The sequence below is a fragment of the Siphateles boraxobius genome, unplaced genomic scaffold (assembly GCF_051911475.1).
Source record: "Siphateles boraxobius isolate OS27281-9 unplaced genomic scaffold, OSU_SipBor_1 25, whole genome shotgun sequence".
Classification (NCBI taxonomy): domain Eukaryota; kingdom Metazoa; phylum Chordata; class Actinopteri; order Cypriniformes; family Leuciscidae; genus Siphateles; species Siphateles boraxobius.
In genome coordinates, this window is record NW_027508866.1 from 20,117,266 (window position 1) to 20,134,264 (window position 16,999).

General features: G+C 45.2%; 2 protein-coding genes across 3 annotated transcripts in view; one reads left to right on the forward strand and one right to left on the reverse strand.

Moving 5' to 3' along the window:
- Window positions 1-16,999, reverse strand: part of LOC143750170 (chondroitin sulfate proteoglycan 4-like) — a 445,241-nt gene that overhangs the window by 228,583 nt on the left and 199,659 nt on the right. The gene's annotated exons all lie outside the window — the stretch shown is intronic.
- itga1 (integrin, alpha 1) overlaps window positions 1-16,999 on the forward strand; it is a 72,549-nt gene that overhangs the window by 18,901 nt on the left and 36,649 nt on the right. For both annotated transcript variants that reach the window (XR_013207121.1, XM_077243055.1), the window contains exons 3-5: window positions 1,601-1,713; window positions 5,198-5,289; window positions 6,186-6,300. Coding sequence is in view for 1 of the 2 variants with exons in the window: in XM_077243055.1 (XP_077099170.1) it covers window positions 1,601-1,713; window positions 5,198-5,289; window positions 6,186-6,300 (320 nt within the window). In the remaining variant the exon portion in view is untranslated. The remainder of the gene's footprint in view (window positions 1-1,600; window positions 1,714-5,197; window positions 5,290-6,185; window positions 6,301-16,999) is intronic.

The window sequence follows — 16,999 nt, forward strand, 5'->3', positions numbered from 1 at the left end:
GATTCCCTATTGTAGGAAATAGTTCCACTCAGTAAAACCTTAGTGAATTCAGACATCTGTAGCCCCTTAAAAATCGGTCCAGCAGCAGGTTTTAGCTCTGCTTGTAAAGGTTAACCTTTTACCTCCGGAGAAACACCTCAGCTGGTGTGAAAACCCCAAGACAGCTTTACATAAACCTCTCACAGGTGGCCTTGACTGAGGTGCAAACCTTGCCAATAATCTGTTCAGGGTCGTTAGATTATTTGACAGAATAGGTTTAGATAGATTTGGATAAAATAGATTTGGATAGATTTTTACAGAATACAAGAGGTTTTTTGATGAATTATGACAATAAAACAGCGAAACATGTTTAATGGAAAGCTTAAAACCATCCATCCATTTTGCAGAATGTTCTTGCTTCTCTTTTCCATACATTGAACCTGAATGATGACGTTCAGTTGTTGAACTCTGAAAGTGGTCAAAAAACATTGAACTCTCCTAGAATTGGTCTGTGACATCAACAACATCATGTAAAAACACTGGCTCTTGAATGTCTTGTGGCCACATGGATTCATGGACCATATTTTAGAGGTTGTTTCTGCGAATGTGACTTAAATTCCAGTTTGTTTCTCACACAAAGCTTTCATATGACATCAGAAGACTTGGAATAGGTTTGTGAATAAACTCCATGGTGCCATTTTGGCTTTTTTTTTTTTTTTTTACTTTACAGCCTCTGTCCCCATTCACTTTCATTGTATGGAATAGAGCAGCCAGGACATTATGCAAAATTTCTCTCTTTGTGTTCTACAGACGCAAATCACCACAGAACTTTTTTTCTCTAACAATTGCGAGCTTATATCTCACAATTCGGACTTTATAACTTGAAATAGCAAATTTCTCTCTCAGAATTCTGAAGAAAAGTCAGAATTGTGAGATAAAATGTCGCAATTAACTTTTTATTTTTTATTCCATTGCGGCAGCAAGCTTCCATAGATTTGTAATAACGTAAAGGATATTAAAAAAGAACAAAATTCGACTATAAGGTGACTGGTGCATGTTGTAACCAATGAAGATTGTGTTGTATCCACTGCTGTGTCAAGGCCCATTTATGCACAGGAATGTTAATGACTTGACTTGTTTACATGCTTACACAAGGATGTCTACTTTTAGCACTGTTGTCAAAAACCAACATTAGAAATGAGGAACAGGGCAAATGTTCTTTATTCAGCTAAGTGCACTCAGATGTACCACAGAACATAATGAAACATAAACTGCCTGACGTTATCTCACGGTAAAGCACATAAATCACAGTGTGGTTCAAGGGTAAACCATCACATATCCGTCAATATCGTAGTCAAATTCTCTCTAACTGTTATTATGATGATAAAAGAAACTCTTTGCTCCCCTTCATACTGACATTTCACATAATTCCATTTGACTGTAATATTTAAAAATAAGCATGTGCATATTTATGTTATACTTTTCTTTCCCACTGGAAAACTGGCGAATCATTCAACTGCACTTTGGCTCAGCGGGCTTCCACTTTCTCACAAATCCCAAAGGTTTTTTTGTGGTCAGGGATTAATGACCCCATTCTCTACTTCCTGCTTTTTTTCTGAAGGGTTCTGATTGGTTCTCCTCTTAACGGACAGCCGGCTAACCGGTCAGGAGACGTCTACAGGTGCCCTGTGGGACAAAACAAAAGCACTGGATGTGAAAAATTCAGTTTGTCAGGTGAGAGGTGTCCTTCCTGTAAGCGGTAATGTCATCGTGTTTTTCCATGGACTATTTTTGTTCATTACTGTGTACTCTGTCTATATTCACTGTGTTCAGAAAAAAACTTTTACAGGAAGGGGTAACAGACATTACCTCAGTTGCTTTGAAATTGTCATAGTTTCTAAATTAACTTTGACTGTCTCAAACATTACTGCATGATTTAAGGGTACTAGTGGATTTCAGAAGGCAAGTATGCCATGCAACAACATGGCACTTTGGTTCATGAGTTTATAGCAGGGTGTACAAAATCCTCCAGATTTGAAAAACAGGTTGTGATATCATCTTCCTTTTCCTTCAATTTCCAAAATAACACGCTTTCTCAGTGCATTTCCTACAGTCAACATGAAACACTGTTTATTTTCGAAATGCACGTACTTGGTCGTATTCCACATCATTACATCTTTTAGAGCAATCCTATATATATATATATATATATCAGTGATGCGCGGGCTGATCCAAAATGAGCGGGTGCCTGTGGTCACCCGCGGTTACGAGTCATCCAAATATATTTTTAATGATATTCGGGTCGCGGTCGGTCAGGTCGTTTGAAATAAAGATGCCAATTAAACCTTTAAACGCTGGACAAAATGCCCGATTTCCCAACACGTTGAACTGAGCAATGCCATTGTACCATTTTAATAGGCTAGCCTACTTTTAAATGCATATAGCTCAGTAATGTCAGTTTTATGTATTTTCATAAAAATGAATGAGGGGGCGGGATTTTTGTTGGGAAAGTCGGGGAGAGACGCACACTTCGATTAGACTGGATAAACACATACAGCATCTTAATTAATTGTTAAGAAAATGAAACAAAATAAATGAACCAGTGACCAAAGTGCATTCCACATATTTAGTTGCTTTGAGGAAAGCAAAGGAATTAAGTCCCATCCTTCTAATTGATGATCATTTAATTTAGGAAGCCTTCACACACAGAGTGAGTTCTAAGGACTTGACAGTGACACTTAAAGGAGAACTCCGGGCAATTTTTAAGTTAATCTTGATCGTTATACCTTTGTGAGTACTGTCTATAGAAAAAAAAATGAACCGGACTGGTGATAGCAACACGGAGCTGTTCCCGCAAATGCCCAGAGCTCCCACTCAGATAAAACGGCAGTTATGGGGGCATATGCATAAAGAGTGTCTTTGTGCCTCTTAACAGACACAAAATGTAATTAAAATGCCTGTCCAACATGAACAGGGCCCTTACATGTGAACAAGACGCGTTAAGCAACTTAGGCATTGTTTAAATTCACCTGAATAGTGTTTTAGACGACTACCTGTAGTCTCGTGCTGAAGTCCCATGGTAGCTCAGTTGTAGCCAAAGGTAAATAGCAGTGTGTAGGTGAAGAAGAAATGGTTCACTTTTGTGTCGTTCAAGGATGACTACACAGACACAACATAGCGCATAGGATAAATAAAGTTTACATTACCTCCACAGTGGTTGCGCACATCTTCGTCCATGGAATGACTTTTTTCTTCAACCGGCCCCGCTGTGTTGTGTCTGTGTAGTCATCCTTGTCAAAGTGTTCGCTGCAAATGCGGTAATCTTTAGCGCGTAGTACTTGTATGGGAGTTTGCGCATCAAGTTGTAGTACAACTAGACACAACTGCAGAATCTCGAGGTCATGGAAAGGAAGACGATGAAAATAAGTTATTTTATTTTTGCATTCCGTTGCCATAATTCGGAACGGCACAAACGCGAACCATTTCTTGAACCGGTTCATTGAAACGAACTGTCCGAAAGAACCGGTTCGCGGAAAAGAACCGGACTTCCCATCACTACTATTTACCTTTGGCTACAACTGAGTTCCCACAGGACTTCAGCGCGAGACTACAGCTAGCCGTTTAAAACACTATTTAGGTGAATTTAAACAATGGTTAAGTTGCTGAACGCATCTCGTTCACATGTAAGGGCCCTGTTCATGTTGGACAGAAATTTTAATTGCATTTTGTGTCTGTTAAGAGGCACAAAGACACTCTTTATGTATATGCCCCCATAACTGCCGTTTTAGCTGAGTGGGAGCTCTGGGCATTTGCGGTCGCAGCTCCGTGTTGCTATCACCAGTCTGGTTCATTTTTTTTTCTATAGACAGTACTCACAAAGGTATAACGATCAAGATTAACTTAAAAATTGCCCGGAGTTCTCCTTTAACATGATTGTATCCTTTAATAGATGCACTGAGAAAACCACACAACTGAAACATCCACAGTTTCCCCTTTCTAGAGGTTTTATTCTGAGAATAGAATAGGAAAAGAAGAGCTCATACTGATGGTCAGAGGGACTTTAACCTTGACTAATGTGTCATTTACATTACATTTACATTTATTACATTTATTTAGCAGATGCTTTTATCTGAAGCTTCTTACAAATGAGGAATGATACATTTCACGCAATTCACTACAAGTGAAAATAACAAGCTAGTACAGAGGACCTGAACAAATTTTCATTATTGAGTTAGTAAATAATAAAAATTTGTAAATGAGACAGTGTGCTCAACCTATTTTACTTCAGTAATGTGACAGAAATTTCTGAGTAAAACACAATATTCAATGATGAAAATAAATGTCTGAATGGAATTCATTTAGCTGAAATATTTATAATAAAAAAAAACGTACCGAATATCGAAAGATAGGCTAAATGTGGTTGTTTACACCGCCATGTTTTGGTATTGACAACCGTATTTACCTGCAGGTGTGAGTCTCGAAATGTCCTGTTCACACAGTATCTTACAGTAGCGTCTTGAATACTGAATTTGCAATGGGAGTCAAGCACGTATTATCTTAAGAGATGCTTATTATGAGTATTTTTGCATCACTGCACATTTTGATCGATGATATAATGTGTGTGTGTTTGTTAGACTCATTAGCCTGTAGTGTTGCTCTGTTTGTGTGTTTGAATGCTAACCTCTGCCTGAATGTCTGACTCTCAGAAGAGGCCTAGACAGGAAGTGATCCAAAAAACATTTTAATGTCTAAACTACACATAATTACACAATCTTTCACCAGATAACTCAAAGTTGCATGTCACCTTTCTTCAGGGATCTACCTTAATATAAGACACTTCCAAGTCATTGATGTCAGAACAGATAGCACTTGAATCCCTCTTTTTTTCACTTTTAAAAAAAATCTTAAATATGGACAATGTTGATTTTATGGGTTGACAGTAAGGTCTTTTTTCTTTTCATGACAGACCCTGTGGCTTACTGTACATTGTTTTCACTTGATTTGTTTATGCAGGAAAGGACAAAAACACTGCAAAAATGTGCTTTCCCCCCATTAAGCCCCACATAAAGGACACCAGCAATGAATTTAGTTTTTTGAAAAGGCAAATAGAAGGAAAAAAGTGTCCGATCTGCCTATGGGAAAATGCAGTGTTTTTGTTTAGATATTCTTTTCATAGGACTTAACACTGAGAGTGCATATTTGTCTATTTTTCTTACAGAAAACACAACAATTCCGAACATAAATGAAGTCAAGGAAAACATGACTATGGGGACGACGCTGGTGGTTAACCCAGACGGCAGTGGGTTTCTGGTAGGGAACATCTGCAGATGTTAGCCACGGCTAAATAATAGTGCCTGATTTAAATCATTACATTAGAAAAAACGTTATGGAAATGCACTTTTTTTCTGGTTAATGTTTATAATTATAGAACAGCCAATGACATGCTGGCCGTATGTCTGAGTTTTTTTTCTTTTTAATAGCCTAACTGAACAAATTGTCTGCAATCTGTGATTGCAGTTTACAAAAAAATACTGCTTTTAGTGGTCAAACAATCCTAGAAAAATTTATAATTTGGACTCAAACCTAATTGGATCAAACTGGAATCATCTACGAATCAAATGTAATCTGATTGGGTTTACTGACATTCTGAAAAAAACAAAAAAACAATGGAAAAGTAGGAATTTCATTTTATCCTGTAGGGTAAAATTAACCCATTAGGATTGGATCCCAAATAACATTCCAGGAGCATTCTTTTAGGATTTTTGGATGAAGTATATAACGGAACTCTGTACAATATGAGTAGTTAGGAAATAGAGATCGACTTCAGGAACTTTTTCACCATCAAGATTTTGTATAAGGGAGTTTTTATCGCCTTTTTATTTTACTTGTTTATTTAAATGGTCCTGCAGTGTGACAAATTAAGTTTTACAAGTAAAAATGAAGTGGAGTTCAGCTTGTCACACCAAAACATTCCCATGTAGTATTAAGCTTTTTGACACATTGTTTATAAGTTTCAGATAAACATTACAAGTTAAATAATTAATTGTGCTAGGTAAAGCTATCAATTCACAACAATTAAAACCGGAATGGAGTCACGCCACAAAACTAAAAAATATGTATCTATGAGGACTGTAGAGTTGCATGTCATGTCAGCTACTCATGTTCCTCAGTGGTCCAATAGCCACTCTTTCTCTCTCTCTGGACAGGCCTGTGGTCCCCAGTATGGCTACATGTGTGGAAAGCAGCAATACATAACTGGGATCTGCACAAACGTCAGCTCCTCCTTCAAAGTCCTCAACTCCATTGCTCCAACTGTACAAGGTACGACACACACGTGTTGTGAGTGTACATTAGAGCATTCCAGCCATGTAAACCACAGCCGGTCCCCCTTGCCTCGCATGTCCATGTTAGGACAGAGTTTAGGAGAGCTGACATCTACCAACGCAACATGGAGCCAGTGACTCATCATAAACACACACATACATACTGTATGAATTATCATAGCAACAAGGAACTTCTCGCTCATCTCTAAGCACGGGATAGACAGTTGCATCATTTCATTTGAATTATGCTTCATTAAATTCAAATTTAAATGCTCAATTTGATTCTGAGGCAAATAGCTCTGGTTAGACATTCAGACATGCAGGCTAAGCCTTAATTTGCATGGTATAGATATATGGGCCATTCTACAGAATTGGTTCAAAGTCAGAGTTGGAAACGTCTTGGAAAAAATTTGGTATTTTTCCACAATCTTTGTATGTATGCAAATTGTATAATATCCAAGGTACAGATTTCTAGTAATTGAACAGTTAATTATCATATTGTATTTTAAGAAAGCTTTGGAATATGTTTCCTCTCCCCAAATCTGTCACTACCGAAACGCAATAATAAACAATTTAATAAGAAGGCTTATATTGACCTATTAAATTTTTGTTTACATCTACCTTATAAATATATTTTTTGCTATTTAAAAAAAGTTTTCACAGGTAAATCAATAACAATTAAAATTGTAACAATATTTCAAGTGTAATTTATAAGATTTGTTGTATTTTGAATCCAATCTTTCTTTGTAAAAGGCATTAAGTTTATCCTACTGATTTCCAAGTTAAGGATTCATTAGTTTGAATATACATTGAACCAAACACTATAATATCATCTTAGTTGATAAGTCAATATACTTTATCTTTATTTTAGACAAAACATGGATGTTTCGGTCATGACGGCACATTTTCAGTAGTGACAGTAATGCTTTGGTAGACCACATCACATTACAGAATTTTAACTTGAATACTAAAACACTACTAAAACATACTAAGATACTAATGATTTGCATAACTGTACTAAAATTTTGTTTATTTCCCCCAAATAAATGATTGTGTTCCCTTTTGTCACTACCAAAACGATGATGTGTTTCGGTAGTGACAATTTAAGATACTTTTGAGCCTATCTCAAAGATGCTAATCAACACATGGTTAACTAGCACAGTTCTGAACAGTTGTACACACACAAAAAAAAACATTTTGTCGAATAACACTCAAAAAACCATGATGTCACAACCGAAACTTCACCACATGTTTCGGTAGTGACAATTTTAGATACTTTTGAGCCTAGTTCAAAGATGATAACCAGTACATGGTTACCTAGCACAGTTCCGAACAGTTGTACACACATAAAAACGTCTCGGTTACGTATGTAACCCTAGTTCCCTGATAGGGAACGAGACGCTGCGTCAAACGCTGCGGGAACGCCCCTGCGTTGTGCGTCATGAAGCACGTATGGAATCAGCCCAATGGAGAGATGAAACGTCATAGGCGGGTGACGTCATCGACCAGGAAACTATAAAGCACCCCAAAAACACAAGCGCATTAGCTTCTGATAGGCTTGAAGGAAGCGCTAACGGGAGTGCCGGGAGTATGGCGGAGCGACGCAGCGTCTCGTTCCCTATCAGGGAACTAGGGTTACATACGTAACCGAGACGTTCCCTTTCAAGGGAACTTCGAGCTGCGTCAAACGCTGCGGGAACGCGAATACCCACGTCGCCATAGGACCAAATGACCGTCATGTGAGACTAGCGCACAGAGGACGAGAGCACCTGTGCCCCAGGGGTAGAGCTTAAGTCTAGGTCATAGAACTTAATAAAAGTATGCGGTGAAGACCATCCAGCCGCATCACAAACATCACTCAGGGAAACCCCCGACAAAAGAGCTTTAGAAGCAGCCATACTCCTGGTAGAGTGAGCTCGGACAACCAAAGGTGAAGGCTGGCCAGCCGACTCATAAGCAAGTGAGATAGCCTCAACCACCCACTTGCTCATTCTCTGTTTAGACGCCGGACACCCTTTCCTGGGTGGCCCGAAACATACAAAAAGTTGTTCTGATTTCCTCCACAGGGCAGCTCTGTGGACACAAGCGTCTAATGCCCTAACAGGGCAGAGTGAATTAAGTTTCTCCTGGTCCGATGACATAAATGGAGGAGGACAGAAAGCCTGCAGAACCGTAGGTCTAACAATATTAGTAGGAACCTTAGGAACGTAACCTGGTCTAGGATGCAGAAAAGCTTTAACCATGCCAGGTGCAAATTCCAGGCACGAGGGTGAAACCGACAGAGCCTGCAAATCTCCGATTCTTTTTAGTGAAGAGATAGCAAGCAAAAAGATAGTCTTAAAAGTGAGAAACTTCTCGGGAACTTCTTCGATAGGTTCAAAAGGAGCTAGGGAAAGACCTTCTAATACAATGGCCAGATCCCAAGTCGGCACCCTCGTACGAACTGCTGGCCTCAGCCTCAAAGTGCCACGGAGGAAACGAGTTATAAGCGGGTGTCTCCCAAGAGAAACTCCACTGAAAGGGACGTGGTAAGCAGCTAGTGCCGCCACATACACCTTTAGTGTGGAGGGGGATAACCCTGTGGAGAAGCGCTCCTGCAGGAATTCCAGCACTGCACCCACTGGGCAGTTAACTGGGTCCTGCAGGTGTTCTCCACACCAAGAAGTGAAAAGTTTCCACTTCAAGGCATAAAGCTTCCTCGTGGATGGAGCTCTGGAGTTAAGAATGGTCTCAACAACCTCGGTTGAGAGACCGGAGTCTATGAGCTTGGCCCCCTCAGAGGCCAAGCCCACAGTTTCCACAATTCTGGGCGGGGGTGAAGTATCGTGCCCCCCGCCTGGGAGAGTAGATCCCTCCTGACCGGGAGCTCCAAAGGAGAACCGTCCAGGAGAGAAATCAGGTCCGCAAACCATACTCGGGCTGGCCAGAACGGGGCTACTAGTAGTAGACTGACCCCGTCCCGGCGGACCCTCTCCAGAACTCCTGGTAACAGAGCAATCGGGGGAAAGGCGTACAGACTCCACCTCGGGGTGGAGTCTCCATTCCCCTGGCCTCGGCCCCTGCCTCGACAGGGAGTCTGCTACCACATTCAAATACCCAGGGAGATACATTGCTCTCAGAGATAGTAGCTTCCCTTGGGACCACAGGAGGATCTGACGGGCCAACTTGTAAAGCCGGCGAGACCGCAGGCCCCCCTGATGATTTATATAAGAGACCACCGACATGTTGTCTGATTGAACTAACACATGATGGCCTCTCAGGTCTGTTAGGAAGTGTTTCAGAGCCTGAAACACAGCCAACATCTCTAGACAATTTATGTGCCACGAAAGATGATGATCCTGCCACAGACCTTGGGCTGGGCGACCACTCATGACCGCCCCCCACCCTGTGAGGGAAGCATCCGTCGTTAGCGTTATGCGACGACAAAGAGCCCCCAGCACAGGACCTTTGGATAGGAACCAAGTTTCTCTCCACATGACCAGAGCACGAAGGCAGCGCCGCGTGACTTTGAACGTGCGGAGCGGATTTCCCCTCGGGGAGAATCCCTTGGTCCTGAGCCACCACTGTAGCGGTCTCATGTACAACAGGCCGCAAGGTATAACGTTGGACGCTGCTGCCATCAGACCCAACAGTCTCTGAAACTGCTTGACAGTGAGTAGCTGGCCTAGCTTCACTTGTTTCACAGCTGAGAGAATCGAAGCGATGCGGGTCGGAGAGAGTCGCGCCCGCATCGATACCGAATCCCAAACGACACCCAGAAAAGTGGTCTTCTGGGAAGGAGATAATACACTTTTCTTTGCGTTTAGCCTCAACCCCAACTTTCTGATATGAGCGAGGACGACATCTCGATGCCGAACCGCCATCTGCTCGGTCTGAGCTAAAATCAACCAATCGTCGATGTAATTGAGAATACGAATGCCCTGAAGCCTCAGAGGCACTAGTGCTGCATCCATGCATTTCGTGAAAGTGCGGGGAGATAAAGCTAGGCCAAACGGAAGAACCCTGTACTGGTACGCCTCGCCCCCGAAGGCGAACCTCAGGAACTTCCTGTGTTGTGGAAGGATGGACACATGGAAGTATGCGTCCTTCAGATCTATCGTGACAAACCAGTCCTCAGACCTGATTTGAGACACGATCTGCTTGATAGTGAGCATCTTGAATTTTAGCTTCCCTACCGAGCGATTCAATATGCGCAGGTCTAAAATTGGACGCAACCCCCCATCCTTCTTTGGAACGATGAAATATCGGCTGTAATAACCTGACTCCAAACTGGGAGGAGGAACCCGTTCTATAGCCTCTTTTTGAAGGAGCGTTTTCACCTCTTGTTCCAATACCAGAGCCTGCTCGGGGCCCACCCCCTTTTCTACTGACTGCAGGACCCAATGAGATATTTTTGGAAGGCTTTTCCACTCTGCCAGAAATTCTACTAAGGGTACCAGCCTCTCGAGACTGGCCTCTGGTGTAACTTGAGCAGCAGACGCAGCGCCCTGTAACGGCGCACCGGCAGGGAACAACTGGTCTGACCGCTCTGAGACCCTCCTCAGAGGGAGCGAGCGTCCCTCGGGAAAGCGCTCGCTGAGATCGTCTGTGCCCCGGCATAAAGGCGGGGTTGGCAGAACGAGCCCCTGAGGGCACCGAGGAGGAATGGGCACCGTAAAAAGAGGTGAACACCTTTCCGCCTCGGTGGGGACCACCCTCAGCATCCTGAACGGCTTGGCGTCAGGACTTCTTCTTAGCCGAAGCCTTCTTAGCCAATATAACTGTCCTCAGATCAGTTCTACTGGGAGAAGGCTTCGGCTGAGAGTGTCGCGGCTGAGCCCACTGTCCAGCAGGGGGAGCACGAGACGCGACACTCTGCCTCTGCTGCGCTCTATGTGATGAGCTCGAAGACGGCCGGGGCTGCTCCCGCCCAGCAGCCCCAGGGACATGAACTTTAAGGGGAAGAAACTTTTTAAAAGCTGCAGTTTGTTTCTTTTCTTCTTGGAATTTATCGATAACTGAATTCACAGCATCACCAAACAACCCAATGGGAGAAAGAGGAGCATCTAAAAGAAAAGCTTTTTCTCTCTCTTTAATATTAGTCTGATTAAACCACAAATGTCTTTCTGCGGCCACCAGAGCTGCCATAGAACGACCCATTAATTTGGCCGATTCTCTGGTGGCACGCAGGGATAAATCAGCAGCCTGACGCAGTTCGCGAACTACGTCAGTACTGACCTCCTCACTCTCACTCATGTCCCTTAGCAGATCAGCCTGGTATGCCTGCAAGATTGACATAGTATGCAGACATGACGCAGCCTGACCTGCTGCCGAATATGCTTTACCCACCAAAGCCGAAGTGTTTCTTAAAGGCTTGGTGGGTAATGCCGGTGCCTTAAAAGATGATGCTGCTTCGGGGGAGAGATGGCTCGCAAGCGTCTCTTCCACACGAGGCAAAGCACCATAACCATGAGCCTTGGCTCCCATAATATTAGCGTATGTTGAAGTCTGGGGACTAAACACTCTATATGACACCGGTTTTCTCCATGATTTCGACACCTCGGTGTGGAGATCATGGAAAAACGGCAGGCACCGGCGTGGAGGCTGCACACGTGACGGCAAAAATCTCTCATCCAACTTTGATTTAGAAACAGACTCCTGTCTAGTCACTGGCCATTCAATATTAAGTTTTTCAACAGCTCTTGTTAACACCTCCATAAGCTCATCACTCTCAGGAGTGTGGGGTGGCGAATCCTCCACATCTCCCTCAACACTAACAACATCAAGTTCCTCAGAACTGGATAGCTGCAGCATTGGTGCCTCAGCCCGAGCGGAAGAAACCGCAGCGCGTGCTTCCGAACCCGGGACTGAGGCACTGGATCTCACAGGTGAAGGGAGAGATAAGGCAGAGCCCGTCTCAAACCCCGCTGTGAGATCCATCTGCGATCCCCACGATAAGCGCCGCCGCTCTGCCTCGGCAGAAGCGGGACCCGAACCGCGGGGAGCGCGCACCGAACCGCTCTCCTCAAAGAGCGATCGGCGGGAGCGGAGCGTCCTTAACGGCAAACGCTCGCAATGCTCACAGTCTGCTCCCTCGAGAGCAAACTGGGCATGCTGAACTCCCAAACAAACAACACAAAGATCATGTGTATCCCCGCTCGTTAAATAACGCGAGCAGGGAGGAACACACTTTCTAAACTGCTGTTCGTCCGCCATAATCTCTCAATATATATATATATAGGGATAAATTGTTTGTGTGGTGCAGGGTATGTAAGACAGACAATATCACACAGGGACAGATTCACATGTAGCGCGACTGAAAGCACAGAAGCTAATGCGCTTGTGTTTTTGGGGTGCTTTATAGTTTCCTGGTCGATGACGTCACCCGCCTATGACGTTTCATCTCTCCATTGGGCTGATTCCATACGTGCTTCATGACGCACAACGCAGGGGCGTTCCCGCAGCGTTTGACGCAGCTCGAAGTTCCCTTGAAAGGGAACTACATTTTATGGAATAACACCCAAAAATGTTTGCTTAATTGCAGAAAAGAGGTGTTTGGTAGTGACGTTCCTTAAAATTATTCACAGATTTTCAGACTTTTGAACACATTTCCCTCAAAATGATGGTACCTATATATAATAAAAGAGAGGCTTTAGGAGAGAGGGACACCATAATATTTCCTGATCAAAAATGTAGGGTTGTGTTTCAAATCAGTATCAGCCAATGGACTAAAACACACACTGTTTCAGTAGTGACATGAAAACGCGGGACACATTTAAAAAAAAAAGTTTCATGATTTAAAAATAAAATATAAAATAAATGTTTTTATTTTTTACTTAACTTTTTAAAAGAAATCAAAAACATATTTTTAAAAACAACAATGGAAAACAAAAGGTTATTATTACCCTGGTTCTCTGAAACGTCCTGGTTGCGTATGCAACCCACCGTTCCCTGAAGGAGGGAACCGAGGACGTAGTCGACGCCGACTGAAATGGGATCTCGCTAGAGAGCCTGTCTTCTTCGAGTACTATTGAACGAGCCAATGTAATTGGCGTGCGTGATTCGCATCACACACTCCGCCCCCGCGGCGCGGGTATAAATACGGAAGTGGATGCACGCACTAGTTGCTTTTCGCTGAGGAGCCGAGAGTAACCCGGGGTCAGCGGTGGTCCAGCGGTAGTGGCAAGGGGACTACGTCCTCCGTTCCCTCCTTCAGGGAACGGTGGGTTGCATACGCAACCAGGACGTTCCCTTTCAGTCGATAACGTCGGACGTAGTTGACGCCGACTGAAATGGGATCAACCATTGAACACGCCACTAACGCTGCCACCTTCCAGTGCCTAAACAAAAGCCTCCTGATGCCCCCGCAAACTTAAGGCGGGGAAGGACAGGGCTTAGGCCAGGGAAGTCACTGCTGTTCCTACAGGACCACTGGGAAAGCGTTCCCCGTACGTTGGAAGGACGGGAAGCTGCGGAAGCCACATCCAACCCAGAGGGAGGTAATGTGGAGAATACACATATGAACTGGGCGGAAACCGGGCAGTCTAACATATGGAATGTCACTGGGGTGGCTCCAGCCTAAGACGGGGGGAGACACACCGGACAGTGACGGCAGAGAGACTCTGCCGAGGGAAGACACGGGCTCACCGCAGGGAGCCGTATCGTGGAAGAATACACATATGGGGTCACCGAAGGGACCGCAACATATGGACCCAGCCTAACACAGGTTCCATACTGCTTACGAGTGGTAGGCCTAACACCAGACGTTCCGCACGTCCGACGTCGGAGGGGTGTGGAGGAACTCAACAGGGTTCAATTTTAAGGGAACTCAACTGGAGTAGAAAGGCGCACGTATCCAGTCAATAGGAGGGGAATGGCGCAGCAAGCCGACACTTGAACCGGGCTCACGGTGAAACTGGCTTCATGAGAAGGGAGCCCACGTGAGGCAGCGGTTCAACTAGGTGTCGTCCAGCCCCCAACTCTAGAATCTGTTTTAGCAAAGCATATCGTCAACGCCCAGGCGGAGCACTTTACACTCATCATAGAGGAGCTCAACACCTAAGTGGACATGTTGCATCTCGGACCCCTGCCGAAATGAAGGCAAGCACTAAGTGCAACTTTGCATGGAAACAGCCTTCCCTCTCTGCTGAATTCCAACAGATATTTGAAGAGCTGGTCTGAGGTCTATGACTTGCATTCTGTACACGTCCAAGCGAACGGACAGAGAAGCCAGGGCTGGATCTGCCTCCTCCAGGGCAGCGCTTGCAGGCTCACCACCTGCTCCTATTACGGGAGAGGTAGGAACCTTGGGCACAATCCGAGCCGGGGTCTCAGCTTGTGAGAGTTAGCCGGCCCAGACTCCAGGCACAACACGTTGACCGAAAGCGAGCAAGTCCCTACCCTCTAGCAGAGACCACGGGAGCAGGAGAACTGATATAACAGAATTTTTAACTCACTGCCTGCAGTGGCTCAGGGGCGGTCTCTGCAGTGCAGTCGCACCAGGGACAAGGCCCAAGAGGATAAAGAGGGACACAAGGATTTACAAGACCTTGGTCCTCAGGAACCTGACGATCAGAACGTGCTTCTGCATACTTCTGCAACACGATGAGCGTCGTTTAAACACCGAGGCAACATCATTTTGAGGGTGAAGGAAAACAGCCTACTGCAACCCATTTTGCAGGAAAGAGAGGACTGAAGTGATCGAAAGCTTTCAGGATCTCCTCTGGAGAGAAGACGCACTCAACGACTAGGTTCCACTTCTAAAGGCGTAAGCACGCTACCCAATTCTAGGGGGTGCTCGCAGAAGTGATGGTAACTATCACATGTTCTTGTGATAGCCACCTGAACCTCCGCGTTCAGATGTAAGACCGCCCGGAATCTCCGGGGGAAGAACGCGTGTGCCATCGTGCCCCGTCCCCGAAAGAGTTTTCAGGGGAAGTCAGGAAGGCTGTTGAAGGGAACCAGGTCTAGTTGGGCCAATAAGGGGCAACTATGAAGACCTGTTCCTCTCCTGACTTGGCACGTAGGTGCAAGCGACGGGCGCAAAAGACAGGAGCATTGCTAGACACAACATGTGAAGATCACTGGGCTTCAGGAGCATTTTCTGCTCAGCACTTGGGTGTGACAAGTTCACTGAGCTTCAGGAGCATTCCTGCTCAACACCTGAGTGTGATAAACTCACCGAGCTTCAGGAGCATTTCTGCTCAACACTTGAGTGCGAAGAACTTCACTGAACGACAGGAGCATTTCTGCTCAGCACTTGAGTGTGACAAGTTCACTGAGCTTCAGGAGCATTACTGCTCAACACCTGAGTGTGATAAACTCACTGAGCTGCAGGAGCATTTCTGCTCAACACTTGAGTGCGAAGAACTTCACTGAGCACCAGGAGCATTTCTGCTCAGCACTGCGTGTGACGAATTCACTGAGCTACCTGTGATGAACTCACAGAGCTACAGGAGCATTGCTGCTCAACACCTGAGTGCGATGAACTTCACTGAGTTTCAGGAGCAATTCTGCTCAACATGAAGAGTGATGATTTCACTGACTTGAAGGCGCAAGGCGACCATGAGTCGCAGTCACTTTTAGAAGGCTCACTGGGGTTAAACGCATTTCTGCGGGCCCCTGGGGCAGCTGAGACCCAGTGTTTGTCCAAGGGTAGTCCGCTCGGTTTACCCAAACACTGGCGGAAAAATAAAACCGGGGGGGCAACTGAGCGGCCCCGGAATGGTCATGACCCAGCCGGACCCAGGGGATGGAGTCTCCACTTGCCCTGGCTATAACTGTCGTGAGGCTCGATGGCGGCACGATTGAGTAAGCGGGAGGAGTGGAACAAGGCGCCCTCAGAAGCGTCTGACTCCAAGGAGGAGGTGACGGGTGAGTTTGTGACATGCAGGGGAAGCTTGCGCAACGGTCGCAATGTCTAACAACTCGAGGCACGAATGCCCGTGTAGTCGGGGGTCGCCCAGGCCCCCGTTAAAACACGCCCTTTGTACATGGCCCCTCTGTTGAAGAGGGTTTGGCAGCAGACCGGGATGAACTATAGTCACACAGGGTGAGCTGCTCTGCCACGGTCACCTCGGGACTCGATCGTGAAGCTAGCGCTGAAGCGGTCACATATGGAGGAAGCCAAAGGCTACCATATACCCCAGGAGCCTCTGAAAGTTCTTTCAGTGGGACCCTTTCTCACTTCAACACCAGCTGAACACATTCTCATTGGAGAGACATGTTGGACCGAGTACCTCTCCAAAACTAAGAAAGAGATACTCAGCCCGTGGGCGAGACTACTCTCTTCCAGTTGACCTGACGACCCAACGGGCTCTGGAGCACTCGAGGGGAAGGACACTGTACTGATACTCCACCCTTAGACGCAACACACAGGATGGCCTGCGGTGCGGGAGGTAGAGATCTGAAGCACATGTCTTTCAGGTCAAAGCTGCAGACCAATCTTGGGCCAAGATGGTCACGACCCACCCCCTAGTAGCACGAAGAACGAGTTTACAACTGGCCTTCGTACCGGCTGGAGGAGCGGCTATATCAAATCCTTCGCCAGCAGGATAAGATAAGCACGCACAAGTCAGGAGCACTGCTCAACACTCGGTGTGATGAATATCACTGAATTTTCAGGAGCACGTCTGCTCAACACCTAATGTGATGACTATCACTGACTTGAGCGGGGTAGCCGAGCCTGAGGTGGGGCAGCAAAGTAGAGAGAGTGGTGT